The sequence below is a fragment of the Neopelma chrysocephalum genome, unplaced genomic scaffold, assembly GCF_003984885.1.
Source record: "Neopelma chrysocephalum unplaced genomic scaffold, ASM398488v2 Primary Assembly neopelma1_147, whole genome shotgun sequence".
Taxonomy (NCBI): Eukaryota; Metazoa; Chordata; class Aves; order Passeriformes; family Pipridae; genus Neopelma; species Neopelma chrysocephalum.
Genome location: NW_020897809.1, coordinates 277,313 through 296,407, shown reverse-complemented (window position 1 = coordinate 296,407; position 19,095 = coordinate 277,313). Strand labels below are relative to the sequence as shown.

The 19,095-nt window shown below is 50.3% G+C and overlaps 2 protein-coding genes across 5 annotated transcripts in view; both read left to right on the top strand.

Moving 5' to 3' along the window:
• Positions 1–18,299, top strand: part of IP6K1 (inositol hexakisphosphate kinase 1) — a 37,633-nt gene extending 19,334 nt beyond the window's left edge. For 3 of the 4 annotated variants that reach the window (XM_027700653.1, XM_027700651.1, XM_027700652.1), the window contains 5 exons: positions 9,842–10,187; positions 12,516–12,726; positions 13,309–13,493; positions 14,777–14,952; positions 15,791–18,299. In XM_027700653.1, the coding sequence (XP_027556454.1) occupies positions 9,965–10,187; positions 12,516–12,726; positions 13,309–13,493; positions 14,777–14,952; positions 15,791–16,300 (1,305 nt within the window). In that variant the 5' untranslated portion in view covers positions 9,842–9,964 and the 3' untranslated portion in view covers positions 16,301–18,299. The remainder of the gene's footprint in view (positions 1–9,841; positions 10,188–12,515; positions 12,727–13,308; positions 13,494–14,776; positions 14,953–15,790) is intronic. The other variant, XM_027700654.1, reaches the window with a different exon arrangement.
• Positions 18,300–18,688: 389 nt separating this feature from the next.
• GMPPB (GDP-mannose pyrophosphorylase B) overlaps positions 18,689–19,095 on the top strand; it is a 1,855-nt gene continuing 1,448 nt past the window's right edge. Inside the window, exons 1-3 of the mRNA XM_027700669.1 lie at positions 18,689–18,842; positions 18,908–18,988; positions 19,062–19,095. The exon at positions 19,062–19,095 is cut by the window's right edge and continues 1 nt beyond it. Of these exons, the coding sequence (XP_027556470.1) occupies positions 18,714–18,842; positions 18,908–18,988; positions 19,062–19,095 (244 nt within the window). The 5' untranslated portion in view covers positions 18,689–18,713. The remainder of the gene's footprint in view (positions 18,843–18,907; positions 18,989–19,061) is intronic.

Sequence of the window (19,095 nt, the reverse complement as noted above, 5' to 3'; positions counted from 1 at the left end):
CCCAGTAGGTTCCCAGGCAGCCATCAAATAGGAAGTATTCAGTTGGTTTTGTTTCAAACAGTATTTGAGCTGATAATTTGGGAAGCTTTCAGTCTGTTTATCTCATGGTCAATTTTAAAGTGTACTAGCATGGCATCATTGCTTAGTGCTTGTCTTGGTTTTCAGTATTTCTTTTTGCATTTCCCTATTCAAATCAAAATTCAGCTGCAATTGGAAGAGTTGCCAAAACTGCAGATAGGCTCCCCACTCTTTAAATGTCAGTCTTCAAATCAGTGGGAATTTGCACATCACGTAGGCTTGCCTTTTTTGAATGGAAGATCACCAAGACAGTTAGTGGTTATGCAATTTCTGGGAGAGTTTTGTTTCAGAACTTGGCCCAAAGCTGTTCATTCGCATTAGTGACTTGGTTAGTCATGTTTTTATATTTATTTCAGCATGCAGACTGCAAAAATGACATATAATTTTGGACAAGCAACAGCTTGAGGGAGCTCAGTAGCTCAGGATATGCATCAGGGTGACCTCATTTTGTCTCATTAAAGAGACCCTCCACACGGTTGGAGGCAGCAATAAAGTCCCCTACGTGCTCAGTTTAGTAAGTGATCCTGTTCTGCAGCAGCCGTGAAACAAGAGGTGAGCTGGGAATGCAAACCTTGGCTTCAGGCACAGGGATAACCATCAGTAATTCAGGCACCTTGTGCTGATACAACTGTTTGTACAGCTGCACAATGGATGGGGGATCTGACCTGGGTTGAAAAGTAATCCTTAAAAAAACCAAAACAAAGCGCTGGTTTATTTTTAACTGTGATCAGTTCCCTAATTTGATCCACGGTGAGGCTGCAAACAGTTGTACCAGCGCAGCAGAGTGGGAGGGTGCTGTTTGTGCTGGTGCAGCTGCCAAAGGATTGCCTGTGTAACCATGGTCCGAAGAAATAACCAGAGGAGGAGTTAGACACTGATTTGGCTTGATCAGTGCTAAAAGGAATCTCAGCGTAGTGTTGGGTGGGCTTTTAGAAAGCCAGGCATTTGGATGGAGTTGGTTTCATTGTGGAGGATCACTTTAAACAGCAAGCAAGACAAGCAGTTGTCTCCACCCCAAAATCTGTCCTGTTTCACCAAACTAGAGAGAACATGGTGGATGAATAGTCTCAACATGTACTTTTTCCTTGTGCAGACCAAGCTTTTGATGTGTGTATGTACACGTCATATATGAGAGAGCTGAAGGCCTAGCTGTTCACCTAGGTTTTCTTCCTTAATTCAGTGTTTTTACACGTTCTGAAAGCAGAAAAGAAATGATGAAGTGCAGGTAGATGAAACTTTTTTACTTTACTTTCAATGTCAAATAGACTTTGTATCTTGTTTTTCTGTGTAGGTCTTGTTTTTTCCTCTTTTGTGTTTTCATTTATCTTCCCTTATTTATTATGAGATGGTGGAGGGCTAAGAGCCAAAAAACACCCCTTCTTTCTCTGGTAGCCTACATAAGTTCTGAAAGTGTGTGCCCTTGCTCTTGAGTTGAGGGGGTTGACTGTTTTTCCTGTTGCAGAATCCTCACTTTGGCATCTGTGCTTTGCTTTCTGTGTGTGGCAGGTGTAAGATGCAGCACATTGACTGTTCCTTTCAGTTCCTCTCAGTCACCCTCTCAAGCCTGAAAACGTCTCTTATTGCCACACAAGTACTTCCTTTTTCTGCAATTTTTGGTGATTTTGCTGGTTTCCTCTTATGCAAGCTGGGAGAATCTTGTCCCGTATTCCCACCAACATTCCAGGTTTTTCTACTGGCTAGGAGCCTGAGGGACACAAGGCTGAGGTGCATGACCATTTCTCCTTTTCCAGTCTGTGTGGAGGTGAGAGTGGGAGCCCAAGCTCCAGAGGTGTTTGTACACATGTGATGACAGCATCTTTCAGCTTGCAGGACAGCAGTTACTCTGTAGGTGACGGGGCTGTACTGACTTCGTTGGCTCTGGCCTGACACCCCCAAGGGCTTCTGGGGCATTTTTAACCAGGAGAAGATGAGGTGAGGACTTGGGAGGTGACAGTTTTTCTCTTCACCCTGAGACCTGCTTGCCTAATTGCAGTGGATTCTCTTCTGTTTGGTGGGGCTGCCCCAGCACTGAGCAGTCCTTCTCAGTGCCATCCATCTAGCTAAGCTCCCACAAAATCACACCTTCCTCCTCTGTGCCAGCAGTGGCTCGCTGTGCAGTGTGTTGGTCCTCTGGTTCAGCACAACCATCACCAGCTCTGACTCATTCTCTTGCTGTCAGCAGATGGGTGTGTGGTGCGTTTACCTGCTCGCTTGTCCCACCTTCCAATGCTGTTGAGGTTGTAGAATTTGGTACCCACAGCTGGCATGAAAGTTGTGCACTGTGAACACTGGTTCCTGAAAGTTCCTCCTCGTGCTGAACTCAGCATAGTCATTTCGTCATCTTGCTACTGAGGAGGCATTTGGGTGGAGTTACCTGGATGATTGTGCAGAACTTCCTTAGGGATGTGTGGCTTATTTAAGCCTCGCTGTTGGGGAGGAGGCCACGGTCTGTGACTAAAGAGCAGGTACGCTTTATTACCAGCATAAGCGAAAACTTTAAACATAGTATTTTTTGAGGCAGGAGGTGAAATTGTTTCCTCTGCTTATTCAGTCCATAAGTTGAGTTACAAATTCTTTCCAAGTTAGTTTTTGAGCTGAGCTTCTTCAATGGAATTGGTGTGATTTTTTTTTTTATTTTATTTTTTCCCCCTTTTCCCCAGCCCTGCTATGAATGCAAGGATTAGAGTTTTCTGCCTGTTGATGAGTTTTCTGAGCCCCGTCACTAGTGTGAATTCAAGAAATGTCTTTTCTTGGTGGGTTAGGTTGATTTCTTATTGATTTTGATTGTTGAAAGTAAGTTTCTTTCTAACTGTCTCTGACCACTGGATTGGAGAGCTGTGCTGAACAGCAGCTTTTGCACTGGAATAATTTAAAAATAACCTGTATTCAGTGGAGACTTTTTCTTCTTTGTAAATGATATGAAGAGAAGCCAGAAATTAGCTCACAGAAAGCTGAGCAATAAGGCCTCACAAGCATTGATCTTCCCTAAGCCCCTCTCTAGAAAGCTTGTGTCATAATCTCATCTCTCCTACAAAATGCAAAGCCAATATTGGATGACCCTGCTCTCCTAGGCACAAGTTTGGAAGAAAATCTTCTGGACTGGTACCGATAAAGCAACCTTTTGTTGTACGTATTTGATCAGGTCTTGCTGCTATGGAAACTCTGAGGCTTGGACTGCAGCCAGTGCTTCAGAACAGAGAAGGAAGGTGCCCTTTACTACTGAGGCAGGGTGTATTTGTGGCAAGGTGCAGCAGGATTTGGCAGTTGGACTCCATCTCGCTCATCCTCCGTGTCCACTGGAGAGGAAGGAGTGGTGACAACCAGACCAGGGCTGGACCTTCCTCCAGCCTCCCCTTTGCAGTGACACTGATAGCAGTGACAGGGTCTGGCAGGTCCCCAGGCAGCCTGTGCCCTCCTGCCAATGCACTGCATTTCTCCAGTGAGGAAGGGGAAGCCTGGAGAAAAGAGCGTCAAGGGAATTAAATCATACCATCCCCGTTACGTGCAGTCCTCTCCTGCTCCCCAGCGTGATCTTATCGCAGTAGGGCCAGCTTGCCCAGCATCAGGACAAACAGGAATACAAGCTGGAAGAGGGGCCATTTGAGCCCTGGCTTTGGTTACCCTCACTTACAGACAGCTGCGTGACAGATGCTCACAAAATGTTGCAGACTACCTGCTCCATATGTTGCTGAACGTGACAGACCTTCCCTGTGCGCTGTTGTGTGCTAAGGTTTGGCGTAAAAAAACCCAGAAAAACAAAAACCAGAGAGAAACTACCACTGTAGCATGCCAGGGTGAGAAAATGGCTGTTGTTTGTGTCCTGGGTCTGGATCCCTAGCAAGGACTTCCAGTACCTCATCCTCCCCGGAAAGCATGCCATGCCTTATGCGTAGGTGACAGCAGAAGGGCCTTTGCAATTCTTGCTAATGTGGCCTCTAAGAAAAAAGCCTTGTTTAACCCCAGATCTAGGCACTGGCTTTAGCGAGTGGTTTCAGCATTCCAGCCAGAGTTAAAAGTGCATGGCTCAGCCTCTCTTTCTTCAGAAAGAGCTGAAAAGGCTTGGCTTCCGCTCCTTTCTTAGGAAGAGAAGAGGATAAAATTCTTGTTCTCGCCGGCTGCTGGCAGAAGTGCTGAAGCTTTGTGGTCAGTGTGATACAAGTACGGCACAAACAGTCTGTCGCGGTTTAACCCCAGATGGAAACTCAGCCCCACAGCCGCTCGCTCACTGCCCTCCCGGTGGGATGGAGAGAGAATGGGAAGGGTAGAAGTGACAAAACCTCGTGAGTTGAGGTAAAGGCAGTTAAACAGGTAAAGCAAAAGCTGCATGCACAAGCAAAGCAAAATAAGGAATTCATTCCCCAATTCCCGTGGGCAAGCAGGTGTTCAGCCATCCCCAGGAAAGCTGGGCTTCATTGCAGTAACAGTGACTTGGTATCACTTCAAACATCTCCCTTTTTCTTTCCCCAGGTCTGTATGCTGAGCATGACACTGTATGGTTTGGGATATCCCCTCTGTCAGTTGGGATGTTACCCCCAACTTCTTGTGCGCTCCCAGCCTCCTTGCTGGTGGGGTGTTGTCAGAAGCAGAAAAGGCCTTGACTTTGTAAGCCCTGCTCACCAATAACCAATCAACACTGTTTTCAGCACAAATCCAAACCATGCTCCCATACAAGCTGCTATGAAGAAAATTAACTGTCCCAGGTAAAACCAGCACATAACTCTTCCTTCTGTTCTCTAGGAGACAGAAGCGTAGGGTACAACTAAGGACTTTTACTGCAAGTTTAATTTTGGTTTCCTTACTGTAGGTTCAGTCAAGCTCTATGTTAGAGTAGAACAGGCTCTTTCCTTGTGCACAGTCCAGCAGTTTGTGCATTTGTGCCCTGTAGTTGAGGCAGGAAGAGTATTGGTGAAGGAAGCTCAGCTCATGGCACAGGGTGGAGTGTACCCATTTGTGCCTATTGTCCTCTCCATGCCCTTCTTCATTGCAGTTCCTGCCCAGCTTCACTGTTGGCACTCTTCTTCAGCTGGCATTCTCCAACAGCTTTTCCTAAGACTTCCGTTTCACTTTTGGTGCATGTATGTAGATTGTATTCTGCTTCCTGGCCTCGATCTGACGAGCCACATTTGCCGTGGTAAGAGCAGCCCGTTGAAAAAGGAGTATTTGGTAGTAGTTCAAGTGTTGGACAAGATGCAGGGGAAGGCTCAGGATTCAGAGCTGTGTGCTTAAGCAGTCTGGGAAGGTTTGTAGCTTCCTGGATACCACGATGGCCAAATGTTTCTGGTTACATCCTAAGCGTTGCTGCAGGTTCTTGGAGAGTTGAGTTCTCTGCCCTGGGTCCCAGGGCTCCTCTCCATTTACTGCTGAGTAGACAGACATGTCTCAGACCTGTGGGTCAGCTTTTGTGCTGGGAAGTTGATCTCATAGCACAGTGGGAGACATTTTTTTTTTTCCTTAGATTGGGTTTTCTTTAGTAAAAGCTGGCTCACCCAGTCCAACCTGACTAGAAACCACCTTGCTTTTCAGCACAGATGCTGGCTGGTGCTTCTCTTTGCTAACGAGTCACCAGGAACCCACTGGCCGAATGCTGTAGTCCTCTTGCCTGGTATAATGGTATTTCCTGTTCTTGTGCTTTGCTCCTGGGTGCTCTGAGGTTGTTCACGGAACGTGCAACTTCTGCCATCCTGACGTTGAGGTCTGTGTTTATCCCTGACGTTGAGGTCTGTATTTATCCCTCGCCTGTGGCCCGGCTCCAGAGCCGTCATTGGCCACCTGCCTTAGCCCCCACAGGGCCTGGGGCTGGCCACAGTCCGAGGAGGGGCTGCAAAGGTGGATGTGCAAGCTGCTTACGGCAGAGGCACGAGTCAGCAGTGCTTAGTGCAGGCAGCTTTCTCACTGTGTAGTGCATCACAACTTAAAATGTTTGTTCTCCTTTTTATTTAGGAAAATAGCTTTACTAGTGAGTCACGAAGCATTGCCAGCATTCCCATGCAAGACTGCTTATAAAGAGTAGGAGGATCAGCATTGTGGTGCACTCTGCAGTAATTCTCACACCCATCTGCCCTCACCTTTGAGGCTAAGGTTTCTGACACCTTAAGTTACACCATCAAAGAGGACAGGTTTGGTGCTGGTCTGGCAAGATCTTCACCTGTAGTCTTCAGCCAGGGTTCAGTGATGTTTAAGAGGTGTCTGGCTGGGTCTTCAAGAGCACAGCACTGTGTCTGTGCAGGGACATATTCCCTGCTGGAGAGTGATGTGAGTTTTGGGGATTTACTCCCCTTAATGGTTAGGAAAAACAGTTACCTTGTGTGTCTCCCTGAATTTTGTTTGGAAATGTGCTTTGCTACAAGAAAACACATCTTATTGCTGCTCTTTATGCCCATCCTGCTATGCCCACTGTTTGAACAGTGAGGTTTGCAGTTCATATTTGGAGCTCATACACTGACAGACAGGTGTCTAGACTTAAATATTGTAGAGCAAATTCTCTTCCAGTACAAGAGTCTTTTACTGGGGAGGATAATGAAATATGAGATGTGGTATGTCCTTGAGTAGTCCTGGATAACTCTGCTTCTGAAACTCATCCCCCACATCTCCAGTCTGGCTTGATGGGAGATCTGTCTCACAGTCTGCCAAAAGGGGGGAGGCTAAACTGGCGTGGATGCTTTACTGCTGTTTGAGCTATAGTGGTGGTTTTGGAGGATACCAAAGGGTCTGCTTGGATGAACTGGTCTCCCTCAAGCTGTTTCTTGGACTGTGCTCTGCATTTTGTAGTTTAATTGGAAGGGCTCTGAATTTTATAAGCCAGCTAAAATAGTTGAACCCATGCCTTTGTTTAACAGACGAAGGATGAGTAATATTTAGGACTTCAAATAGTTTTCTGCTTTATATTTGTTTGAAACTGCTGGAATTTTTCTGTCTTTACTTGTGGATAGTGTCCATGTTTAGTAATAACCCTTTACTTTGAGTTAGTTTGCTGAAAAACACTAAGCTGTATCTGAGCTATAGAGTGTCTGTTTCTTAAGTCCTGTAGACATCTTGCTCTTTAAAAATGTTGTTTCTGAAATGCTGCTTGCCACAAAGTATTTTTTCTCACATTCATTTGTACATGGGAAAATACTGCCTGTGTTGCTGTTTCTTTAGAACGCGTGGATGAATGTGTGGAGCAGTAACTGGGTTTGGACTCTCTCCCCACTTCATGCCCAGCTCCTTCTCCTGTCTCACAGCCTCAGAATGTTTTATTTCTGTGGCTGTCACTTCTTTCCAGGGTGCCTGCACATCCAAAACTTGTCATGTTGAGGTTTTTTGGTGGTGCTGGGGCCTTTGGCAGTGAGCCCAGGGCATTTGGTGGCTGCGGTGGCTTTCCCAGGAGCTCTGGATGACTGCAGTCATCTCACAGGTATCTCTAGGCCAGAGGACAAGGCTTGAGGGACTTGGCAGAGTGGGTGGCTGCTGTCCTCAGAATGATTCAGGTGGCATATGCTTCCTGTTGCTCACTTTTAGGAAAGAAGGCTGCTGTGAAAGTAGGATTCAAATCTCTTGCTTTGATGACCAGAATTTGCCTGTAGCCTACAGATGAGGCATCCGTAACTGAGAACAGTCACTGTGGGCCTTGGGGGTGTTTGTGATCTCCATCTGAAGTTAGCGAAGGGGTCTGCAGCTGATGAATCTGCTTGTAATGCCCCCGCTCCAAAGGATGGATAATAGTGCTTCCTTCTGTCACTGGCAAAACGGAGACCCTGAGACACTTCCAGTGAAAACTGAGACTTGTACCAGACCTGAGAGTCAGGTGCACGTCTTCTGACTATGGCAATTACTGTTGTCACACTTGCAAATCTCTTATTTCTCTTGTCCCGTGAAGTTTAAACTACAGGAAGATGGGAAGTTAAACTTGTCCTCTGTATTGTTTGGAATAACTGAAAACTGTTTTAGTCACTGTCAAAATAAAAGAAACTGAGTCCAAGACGAAGCTACATCAGGAAGGGGAGACTTAAGTCTGTGAAGCATTTGTCTGGAGTCTGTGAAGTGCTGGCCTGTTGCAGATGCTGGCACCTCGTTTATTCTGGGATATGAACTGCCTTAAATCCAACTAAAACATCTCTGATGGAAGCAAGCGTCTGCAGCTGAAATTTCTTCCTGTTGATAAAGCAAATAAGCGGGAGGAGAGAAATCCCCAGCATGTTTTTGTTTGTGATATGATTTAGGCTTTGTGTGAGTGTAGGAGACAGACTTTGAGGGATACCTTGAATACACTTTGATATCAGTTGCTACAGAGAGGGACCATCTGTGGGTTTTTTCCCCTCCTATTCCCTGGCCCCTGCCTTAAAAGCCAGCTAAATATTCACATTGTTCCCCTTACACTGAATGTGGTTGTGTGGTCATGTAACCACAAAAGGAAATGTTTTCTGTCTGCTCAGTGAGATGATTCAACTCAAATGTACGTACACAGATACTATCCCAAAATCCACTGCGAGGGAGTGAGCGGGAACATGTGGATAGGGAGAGGGAGGCATTGTCCTGTTGCAGGGAGCTTTTGGGTTAGATTGGGTTAAACGTGTTATGAAAGTATCAGCCCTCCTTTTGAATCTCGTGAGCTGCATCTCTGACATGATTGAATTGGAGAGAAGGGAACAGAGCCTGTGTTCATCCAGAATTTCCCCCGGCCATGCAGTGTTGTGTAGCTGTGGAGACATCCCGTGGCCAGATGAGGAACAGCCTGAGCCGTGTCCCTTGTTCAGGCCTCCAGGATCCCTCAGTTCTTAAATTACTGCCCTTGGCTGTCGCTGTGCTAAGAAACTGGAAATTTGATGCATTCGGAAACTCGAGTCACCACATGGTTCTTGAACCAACATTTGGATAACTCATCGTTGTAAGGAAATCCCGTGGCATTTTCCCCAGCACTCTCAGGATCAGCTATGATCTAAGCTGTAAAGGGCAAATCATCTGGAGAGAATTTGGGCAGCTTTACTTTTCCATCATCCTGTTGCTGTGCTGGGCACTCTGCAAACATTAAAAGAGCATCTGCTTCTCCAAAGCACTTGTAATCTCATTTGGACTTAGCAGTATGTCTCGCCTACCTCTAGAGATCGGGGACTTGTGCATGTAGGTGCTGTAATGCGTCAGGAAATAGTTGTTGTCCTGAGGGGCTTGGAGTAATGAAGAAGAGAATCTGAGAGGAATCCATTCAGTTCCAGCGTACACACAGTGACAGAATGAGTGTCCTACTCTGAGAGTCTTTCATGCCAGTGCTTGAAGGGAAGTGAGCAGTAAAGGAGGAATAGTGTGAGAGTGGGAGGTGAACAGGAATTATTTAGTTGTTTAGATGTTAAAAATGCAGATGCACAAGGAGTGAAACTCAGGTTCTGGAAATGTTTGTTCTGCTTGTGTCAGTCACCGTTAACTGATAGGCAGCTGTGGGCTTGGTTTTAATTGGGCTGCAGCTCACAGTTTGTGCTCCATTATCACATTGCCTTCCTGATAAAATGACAAGGAAGGAAATAGTATTTTCTAAAGATGTGAGGCTCAGAATAGCCGTATCTCCTCCTTTCCCTGTCTGCTGTCAATCCTATTGGAGAAGCTCTGGATGGGACTGCCTCCGAATTAGCGTGTGTTTACCTGTAGGATTAAAGACATGGTGAGGAGCATGCTGGAACAAGCAGGATGTAAATAGAAAACAGAAGAGAAACAGATATGGATATAAATAAATACTAAAACCTTTTCCGAGTGAATGTAAGGGGTCCTTTAACAAGAATCTCTTTTGCTCTTTCAGATCACTGCAAGGAAGCAAAGTGCCAGGATTTTCCCCCTGTGGCTGCCTGACTGCTGCTGAGCTACCCCTCCCAGCCCATGTGGCTCTCCCCATGCTCCAAGAGTGCAACTGGTGCTCAACGCAATGTGTGTTTGTCAAACCATGGAAGTGGGCAAGTATGGCAAGAATGCCACTCGATCTGGAGACCGGGGGGTCCTGCTGGAGCCTTTCATCCACCAGGTGGGCGGCCACAGCAGCATGATGCGCTACGACGACCACACCGTCTGCAAGCCCCTCATCACCAGAGAGCAGCGCTTCTACGAGTCTCTGCCCCCGGAAATGAAGGAGTTCACGCCCGAGTACAAAGGTGAGGCCTCTCGTCAGTCCACAACACAGTTACATGCTTCAGGAACCTGCCCTTCCATTTTCCTGCAGCTGCTGCTATCGTGCTGTCTTTTGGTGTCATTTTATTTGTTGCTTATAACTCTCTTTTGCAGGCTAATAATTTGATAGGAGTATTTGGAAAGGAGGAAGTATTTTTTTTTTTTGTAGGAGTTAAGTCTGTTCCTCTTTCAAGGCAGAGAATGTGCACTGTGACCGTTGTAGTCCAAAGCTTAAGGTTATGGATGTGTAACTGAAGTAGTTTCATTACCAAGTTATTGTCAATTACAGCCTTGACCTTGAGCTAATGAAGTTAGATCATATACTGAGCATTTGCACATTCCAGTTCTGTAATTTATTGCTTCCTTATTCCATCTCTTTTATGGGCCTGTATCAGCAAGCTGCTGAAGCAGGAAACATGGCTTTCCCAGCGCTGAGGTGAAGCCTTGTCCCCAGCTGCTTTGAAGGAGTGGAATTTTCCAGTGCCTGTGCTGTTGTAGATTGGCAGCTCAGCTGTGTCTTTCGGAAGCTTGATACGCTTCCGGCCGCGTGCGTTCATGTTCAGGATGGTGATGCGGGCAGGTAGCCTTCTGGGGGGCTCAGCATTCCTGTTCCCTCTGCTTCTTTGTCTCCAAGTGGCACTGGGAAAGCGGTGCTTCGCAGACAGCTGGGACCACCATCTGCTCAGGAGCACTTTGGATCTGGCTGCAGCCTGATGCTCTCAGAGCAGTGTCAGTTTACCTGCCCGTGTCTGTGTGCAGGTCATGCATGAGGGACGCAGTCTCCAACAGATGGGTCTTCTTGTACCCTCCAGCCACTCTGGGGCTGTGCAGTGCTCTAGTGTCCCATCAGAAATCCCACTGAAACCTGTGTAGTTCCTAGAATCACGTCAGGCTTTCCTAGGGAAGTGTGTTTCAAACCAGTGAAGCTGATAGTCCAGATGGAGATCTCTTTTTGAAGCCAGATACTTCCTGGTAGCCTAAAGGCATAGGATGTGCACCTCTACCCCAGTGTGGGATTTCATCTGGGGGTCTTGTGCAGTTTCCTGACAGTCTCAGAAATTGTTCCTGCTGATCTGGGAGAGAGGAATATTGGGGTGATATTTGCTGTCTGAGCACTCGGATGTTACTGAAAGACTTCACAGAGATATCTCGAGGAGCTGTGTGCAGGCAGCCAGAGCACTTGAAGTGGCATTTATGTAGTGACATGCTGGAGTCCTGAGCTGCTCTGGAGTTGTGTTTGAGCCACCTGAACTTCGTTAAGCATTGTCATGTGCAGATTCGGAGAAAGGAAGGACAGGAACACGATGGTCTGTGTCAGCTGAGCAGGACAAGGTTTCCTCGCATTTGTGATGAATCATTTGATTCAGAGGATCTCTCATTTGGTGCTCCTGGCAGCTATTCAATACTGGTGACAAGCTAATGAAATATTTTGTCATTGCACATCAGGAGATGGGCTGATGGCCTCATTTTTGGGACTGGAGGAGTCCCAGATATGAAGATGTCAGTCCTAACTGGAAGTGTCATCTGTCCTGCTCTGTGGCTGACCAGACAGATACATTCTGAGTCTGTGCTGTGATAGATCTATATGTTCCCTTGGACTGTGGTGCTTTCCAGGAGCCTTCAGAAGGTGAAACTGGACAGGACACACAGTCCTGCTTGCCTGCACCTGGCTGAGGTAGTTACACTTTTATTGTTAGGGAGCCCTGGGACCTTGCAGATCCCTTTTATGTGAGACTGGCTGACTTGTGATAAGAGTGGCAGGTGTCACCTCAGCCTTAGGGCTCTGTAGTTCATAGCTCTGATGCTGGAAAGCTCTTTTAGCAGAGAAAGCACAGTCCTGCTTGGCCATTGATGTCCCTGTCAACAGCAGGAATGCTTCTGCAGCACATAGGTACTTAGCCAAAGAACTAGATACTTACTTCATATGCTTCACTCCCATCAGCATCTTGGCAGACTGTGCTTGACTCCCTCCAGTTTGACGACATTTGCTGCAAGACTGAAGGAAGGAAATAATCACACCCTCAGCCTACCAGCTGCACTTTTGTCCTTGTTTCCTGTGGTGGCAGAGTTTCCTCTGCTGCCGCCGACTGTTCGCTCAGGTAGTGGCGCAGAGAACTCTAAGGGGGTTTTTTCCTCTGCGCTGTGCTAACGACAGTTGGGTTCTTGTAGTCTTAAACCCCTTTCTTTGCTCTGGGTTTGCTCTGCTGCTCTGTGAGCTACGTTTTCCTCCCTGCTGCTGAACATTTGGGTGCTAGTGGTTGTATATTCCCTCTGCCGAGAAACAGAACTGACACATCGCTTCTCCCTTGCAGGTGTGGTATCTGTCTGTTTTGAGGGAGACAGCGATGGCTACATTAACCTGGTGGCCTATCCCTACGTGGAGAACGAGGCTCTGGAGCAGGATGATATGCCAGAGAGGGACCAGCCCCGGCGCAAGCACTCGCGCCGGAGCCTTCACAGGTCAAGCAGCGGCACCGAGCACAAGGAGGAGAAGCCTGGCCTGGCCAGTGACAGCACTGAAAGGTAAAACCTTGAGGGCCCAGTGCCAGCAAGATGAGTGGGAGATCTCTCTTCCCCACTCCTTTGGTTGAGGATGTTTTGCACTTCCATATGGTGGCCAGGCCGTCATGCATTTGCTAGCCCAGCATGTTGTGGCACTGCAAACTGTGTCAGGAGTTTTGCTGAGCTCAGAACCAGCTCATCCACATGAAATGTTTCTGACACAGGATCACCCTTGGCAGTGTATGAGATGTGGAACCAAAGCATGTGGAGCAGATTAAAACACTTCTCCAGAGGTTTCTTCCCAGGGTACTGTGAATATGGGTCTCTGCCTCCTCTCACCAGCCAGAGCTCCCTGAGAAACAAGTGTTCTTGCTCACTTGTATCAATTAGGGTACAGCCTAACAGAGTTGTTAGATAGACCAGATCTTTGAGTGTGGGTCCACAGCCCAGGATATTAGTGAGGATTTGCTCATAAGAAGGTTTATGTTGTGTGCAGCAGAAGGAACAAACATCTGGTTGTGTTCCAGGGGAGGATGTGACAGTCATAAGTACGTGCAGAACTCGTGGATTCTAACAGGCAAGTTTGTTCTGTCTTTACACCTGCAGCATCCAGGAATCGAAGAGTCCCAGGGTGGACTTGCACATCCACTCAGATGTTCCATTTCAGATGTTGGATGGGAACAGTGGTCTGAGCTCCGAGAAGATCAGCTATAACCCCTGGAGCCTGCGCTGCCACAAGCAGCAGCTGAGCCGCATGAGGTCAGAGTCCAAGGACCGAAAGCTGTACAGTATCCTTTGGGAAGCACAGCTGTGGGTGTGTCAGATGGGCCTGAGGCAGCTCAGCCTGCATTTCCTTTGGCATCTCTGTCTTTCACAATCACACTTGAGTTACATGTTCCTTTTTACTCTTCCTTCCTGCTTCCCATTCTGTGACACTAATGAGTCATAGAATGGTTTGGATTGGAAGGAACCTCAAAGATCACCTCATTCCACCCCCAAGCAGTCTGACTGGCTGCTTCATATGGTTGAAGATGGGGTTTGGTGTTTTCTGTGCCTTCACAAATGATTCCTCCTGCTTTTACTGAACTTGCCAACTTGTGGGGTTATTTTGTTTCACCTGGTGGAGCTTGATTCTGTTTTCCTTGCATAGAAACAAACTTACTTTTAATAGCTAAGTATTCTTCATCATTTTAACTGCTGTGGGCTTCCTTCTGCGATTCTCAAGCGTATGCTTCAAGCCTCCAGCTTTTATTTTTAAATAGCCTGCATCACTTGCAGAGAAATCATTCTCTCTGGCTGTCCTGCCCTTTTTAAGCAGACTTCCTGATTTTTATGAAGTTCCTCTTTCAAAACCAAACACAGTTTCTCTCTTGCAGATTTAATCTAGCTGTGCTCTGGTTGCCATTTGAGGGTAATATGTTGACCTGTGCCCTGTGGGGCAAACTTTTCGGGTTCCTTTTCCTCCGTTTGGAATAAGTTGCTGCACAGGGTGCCTGGGGTGTGTTGTCAGCACTGTGCCCTGATGGGGGGGTTGCCCATTGTGTGCTGATGACTGAGGGCTCCTGTTACTGAGCTGTTTCCTGGCTTTGTCACCTCCCCACTTCCCCCCACGGGTCAGGCAGTGTTGCTGTTCTGGACAGGCCAACCCTGCTGTTACTTGAGCCTTGAGTTTTCAGTCCATGGGGATTGTATTGTTTATCCATATGGCCAAATGGCTAATTTGATTAGACTTTAAGCGCTCTCCTGAGGGATCAGCAATTCCTGCTGGCATACCGTGTCCTTCCTGACACCAGTGTTTTGCCCTGCTGGATTTCCAGTACACCTGCATGTGACCTCCCTGCTTACTGTTGGCCTTCCACTTTCCAGGGTGTTTTCTTCTACCAGTTGTCAGAGCCTGGGTGCCACTGTTTGGGTGTTGAGTTTTTCCTCACCTCCCCAAACAGTTTGTCCTGTCTTGTTCCTGGGTTCCCATTTCTTTGTTGCCCAGCCCATCTCCTGCTGGCCCATGTCCCTGTCTGTGATAGCCCTGGGGTGTCTCTGGTGGGTGAGCTCTCCTTGACGTGCCTCCCAGAGTTCCTCTTGCTGGAGAACGTGGTGCATCACTTCAAGCTTCCCTGTGTGCTTGATCTGAAGATGGGGACCAGACAGCACGGAGATGATGCGTCTGAGGAGAAGGCTGCTCGGCAGATGAAGAAATGTGAACAGAGCACTTCTGCCACCTTGGGTGTGCGTGTGTGTGGGATGCAGGTAGGGATCCCCCAGGCTGCAGGTGCTGGACATTCCTTTTTGCAGCCTCATTAAACCTCCCAGTTAGCGTTTTCTGCCGAGCACTGAATTTGAATTTCCCGCTGCAGGTAGGTACACCGGCATTCATGCTATTTTTGTCTTCCTTTCTAAACCTACAACAAAGGAACCTGCTTCTCCTGAGGTGGCTTGCTTTGTCCACAGCTTCTCTGTTCACAGACAATTAGGGGATTGTCTAATAAAATTGTTTTGTGGCTTAGTGTTCAGCCAGAATCATGATGCCTGGGGAGGGAATTGCCTAAGATTTCCTTCTGTACTGCACTGAGAGTTAAAAAGTTGCTCTGCTGTGGCTTAGCCCAGTGCATGAGGGTTTGCTGCTGGTGCTGTTGTGCAATGGTTGCTCCCTTCCCCACCCACAGAAGGACCTTGTAACCCAGATCTCTGCCCACATGAGGGCTTCATGTTAATCACGTGCCACATAATGGCAATAGGTGTTGGCAGCTCCCACTGACAGAGGATTGTCCGAGTTGGCCTAAGACTTGCTGTTTAACCCTTGGGGTCAGTTGTGCCATGCCCATATGTGGGGCACTGGGACTGATGAGCTGCCTTTTGGGTGTCCTGGGAGAGAATTGGTGCTCGGGCACCCTGACTGCATGCATGGGATGCACCCACGAGCTGCTTTGGGATTCAGGGAACAGGCAGAGCTGTGTCCTGCTCCCTCTCCATCATGGTGGGGACAGAATAAGTTCTCTCAGCCCTGACAGTGCAGAACAGCTCAGGGTTCTGTGTGTGGCCTTAGCCCATTGCACCCACTTGATGTGCCTTTCCTCTGGTGTTCCAGGTCTATCAGCTGGACACAGGGCATTACTTATGCAGGAATAAATACTATGGACGCGGTCTTTCCATCGAAGGCTTCCGCAATGCCCTCTACCAGTATCTCCACAACGGCATCGAGCTGCGCAAGGACCTCTTTGAGCCTGTCCTTGCCAAGCTGCGGAGCCTGAAGGCGGTTTTGGAGAGACAGGCCTCCTACCGCTTCTACTCCAGCTCCCTCCTCATCATTTACGACGGGAAGGACAGCCGGGCAGGCACGTTCGTGGAGCGCCGGCCGGAGACACGCCTGAAGCGGGTGGACGGCTCTGTCCCCGAGAGCCTCCAGGACGGCGGCAGCACCGAGCCCGGCTCCTCGGCACAGCCCAAGGTGGACGTGCGGATGATTGACTTTGCACACAGCACCTTCAAAGGCTTTCGCGACGACCCCACTGTGCACGACGGACCCGACATGGGCTATGTGTTCGGGCTGGAAAGCCTCATCAACATCATGGAACAGATGCGTGAGGAAAACCAGTAGCCCTGGGCTACGGCCTCTTATTCTTGTCCTGGTGGCAGGAGCAGACAAGACCACCTACTACCACAGGAAAAACACAACTTTGGTTTTAAACAACTGTATCGCTCCGTTGTTTTTAAATGTACTTGGATAGGAAAGCCGAGGGAGGCAGAATGGAGAGCTCCTCGTGCCGACCAGACGGTTCTGACCGCACCAGCTCTGCCTTCTGGAGGAGGCTCTGTAGATGCCTGCTGGGTGTCGGGTGTCCCGGTTCTTCGCTCTTCGTGTGTGCATTTTGGAGGGAGGATCTGGATGTAGGGATGAGAAAGCGAGGCTGGAGCTCTGGCATGAGGAGCCTCCTGCCTTGGGAGCTCTCGGGAGAGCCTTCCCTTCAAAATTCTCTGGAGCTGTTTGGAAAGGGCGCTCCACTAACGGTTGGCAGTGTCCGTGTGGCCGCCGGTGAGCAGCTCAGGTGCTGGTCCCTGTGTTCGGTGTTGCTGGCTCTGCCCTGGGTTTTGCTGACGGGGCTTTGCTTTTGATGCTGCCTTTTTCTGCTGTTTGGGCACTGTGAGTAGCCACCCCAGACACGGAAATGAAATGACCAAATGCAACCCCTGGCAGAGCTGCGGCTGGGAGTGAACACCGCACACCTGGAGCTGTGCTCGAGCCCGGGGCCTGCTCCCTCTCTGATCATGTGGCACGGGCAGGCACGGGGCTCTGAGGGAGTGACTCTGCCCTGGATCACTGACCAAGCAAGCACTCAGCTCATGGGCTAGCAATAGTATCTGTAGCAGTTAAGATGACCCCAGCTGTGCAGCGGGGCGTTTCGGACCATTTCAACCCTTCCCCTCCTGTAATGTTCGTCCCACAGGCCCTACTGAGTCTGTCCCTCCAGCACAAAGCTGCCCTCTGCTTCCAGGCCCTGCCCTCCCCACGGGCCTGGGGGTGGGTGGTGGAAGGGAAGGCTGAGGGTTGGGGCTGACCCCCTTCTCCTCCCTGAGGATCTCCAGGGGTCAGGTGAGGGGGGACCTGGCAGAATGGTGAGTGCCACTGCCTGCCTGTTTAGCTTTGCTTCACGGAGTCAGTCTGTCCCAAAATAAACGTCCCTTGGCCTTCCTTGAGGCATTAACATTTGATACTGTGGCCTGGTGGTACCAGACTGTACCCTGCTCCACATCACCCCCTGTTTCTGTGCTGGGGCCCCCGGATGCTCCCTCCTGCTCTCACTGACTTGTTCCATGGCGTTACCATTACCCTGGCTCCCTGCCAGGCCAGGGTTGGGTTTGGGTTGTTTTTTTTAATTCCTTCAGGAAAGCTTGTTTGGGAATACTCGCATGTCGCATGTGTGCCGACTCCATGTGTGCGCAGGTCTCTCGGAAAGCACAGGTGCTCGGCCAGCTGCGGGCACAGGTCTGTGCCACTGGGGGGAAGGGGACAGGGGCTGGGCCAGCTCTCTCTGCCTGTCTCCCAGCTCCTCAACACTTGTCCAAGCCATCGCTCCCCTCCCACCCTCTGGACAAGGACCTCTATCCCTGGCACGCTGCCCTGCGCTGGGTTACTTCATTGTTCCTGAGGGTCGCTGCCTTGCCAGGACTCGCAGGATTTTTCAGGGAGCAGGTTTGCAGGAGGGACCAGGGTCGGGTGAGGGGCTAGGTGTAGCCAGCAGGTGCCCCCAACAGCCCTGTTACCCGCCCTGGCCCTGCCCCAGCGTGACCTATCGCTGCCCCCCTCTGCATGTCCTTGTCCCCTGCGGGCTGTGCTCGGGCAGGCCAGGCCCCACCTCCTCGGGAGCCCCTTGCTGGTCCCCCGTGCCCACTCCCGCCGTTCCCACCTCACCGGCCGTGACAGACCTGCCACACTGCTGGTGCTCCGCGGGAGCCGCCTCCCTCCCCTTCGGACCACCGCGGTGGGACTCCACAGCTTGTACATAGCCTTGGCCCCGTTTGTTTTTACATGAATAACCACCCTGTTTGTGCTTCACCAGAGAACCAAAAACCATTAAAGGATCTGTTTTTGTCCGCGGTGTGCCGTGCCTGCCTCTGCCGCGTCTGAGCGCGGGGAAGGGGTGGGGGGGCTGATGTTAAACGTCACCGCCCGGTGCGGGGTACGGCCGTGCCCCTGCCGTCTTCTCCTCGGGAGAGCCCGGGCAGGGCTGCAGCCGGGACCGGCCGTGCGGTGCTGCGGCGGGGAGCGGGACCGCTCTGCCCCCGGGGCGGGCGGGAGGACGAGTGCGGGGGTGAGCGCTGGGAGTGGACGGGCGATGGCATCTGGGCGGGCTCTCGGACCCGGGCGGGCTCTGTACCCGGGGCGGGCTGTAGGACGGGGGCGGGTTGTGTGGGGCGGGCTCTGTGCCGGGGCGGGGCCGCGCGGCGGTGACGCGCCCGGCGCGCCAGGCGCTGACGTGTCGGTGCGGGCGCTGGCGCGGGACGCGGGGGGGATGCGGGCGCTGATCCTCGTGGGCGGCTTCGGGACGCGGCTACGGCCGCTGACCCTGAGCCGGCCGAAGCCGCTGGTGGAGTTCTGCAACAAGGCGGTGCTGCTGCACCAGCTGGAGGCTCTCCGGCAGGTGGGGGCGCGGGGCGCGGGGGGTGCGGGGGCCGCCCCGCCGCCGGCTGACCCGCGCTCCCGCAGGCGGGCGTCAGCCATGTGGTGCTGGCGGTGAGCTACATGTCGGAGGCGCTGGAAGCCGCCATGCGGGAGCAGGAACAACGGGTAAGGGCCCTTCCGCCTCCCCCCGCCTCCCCCCGCAACCCGGCCCGTCCCGCCACTCACCCTGTGCCCGCAGCTCGGCATCCGCATCTCCATGTCCCACGAGAAGG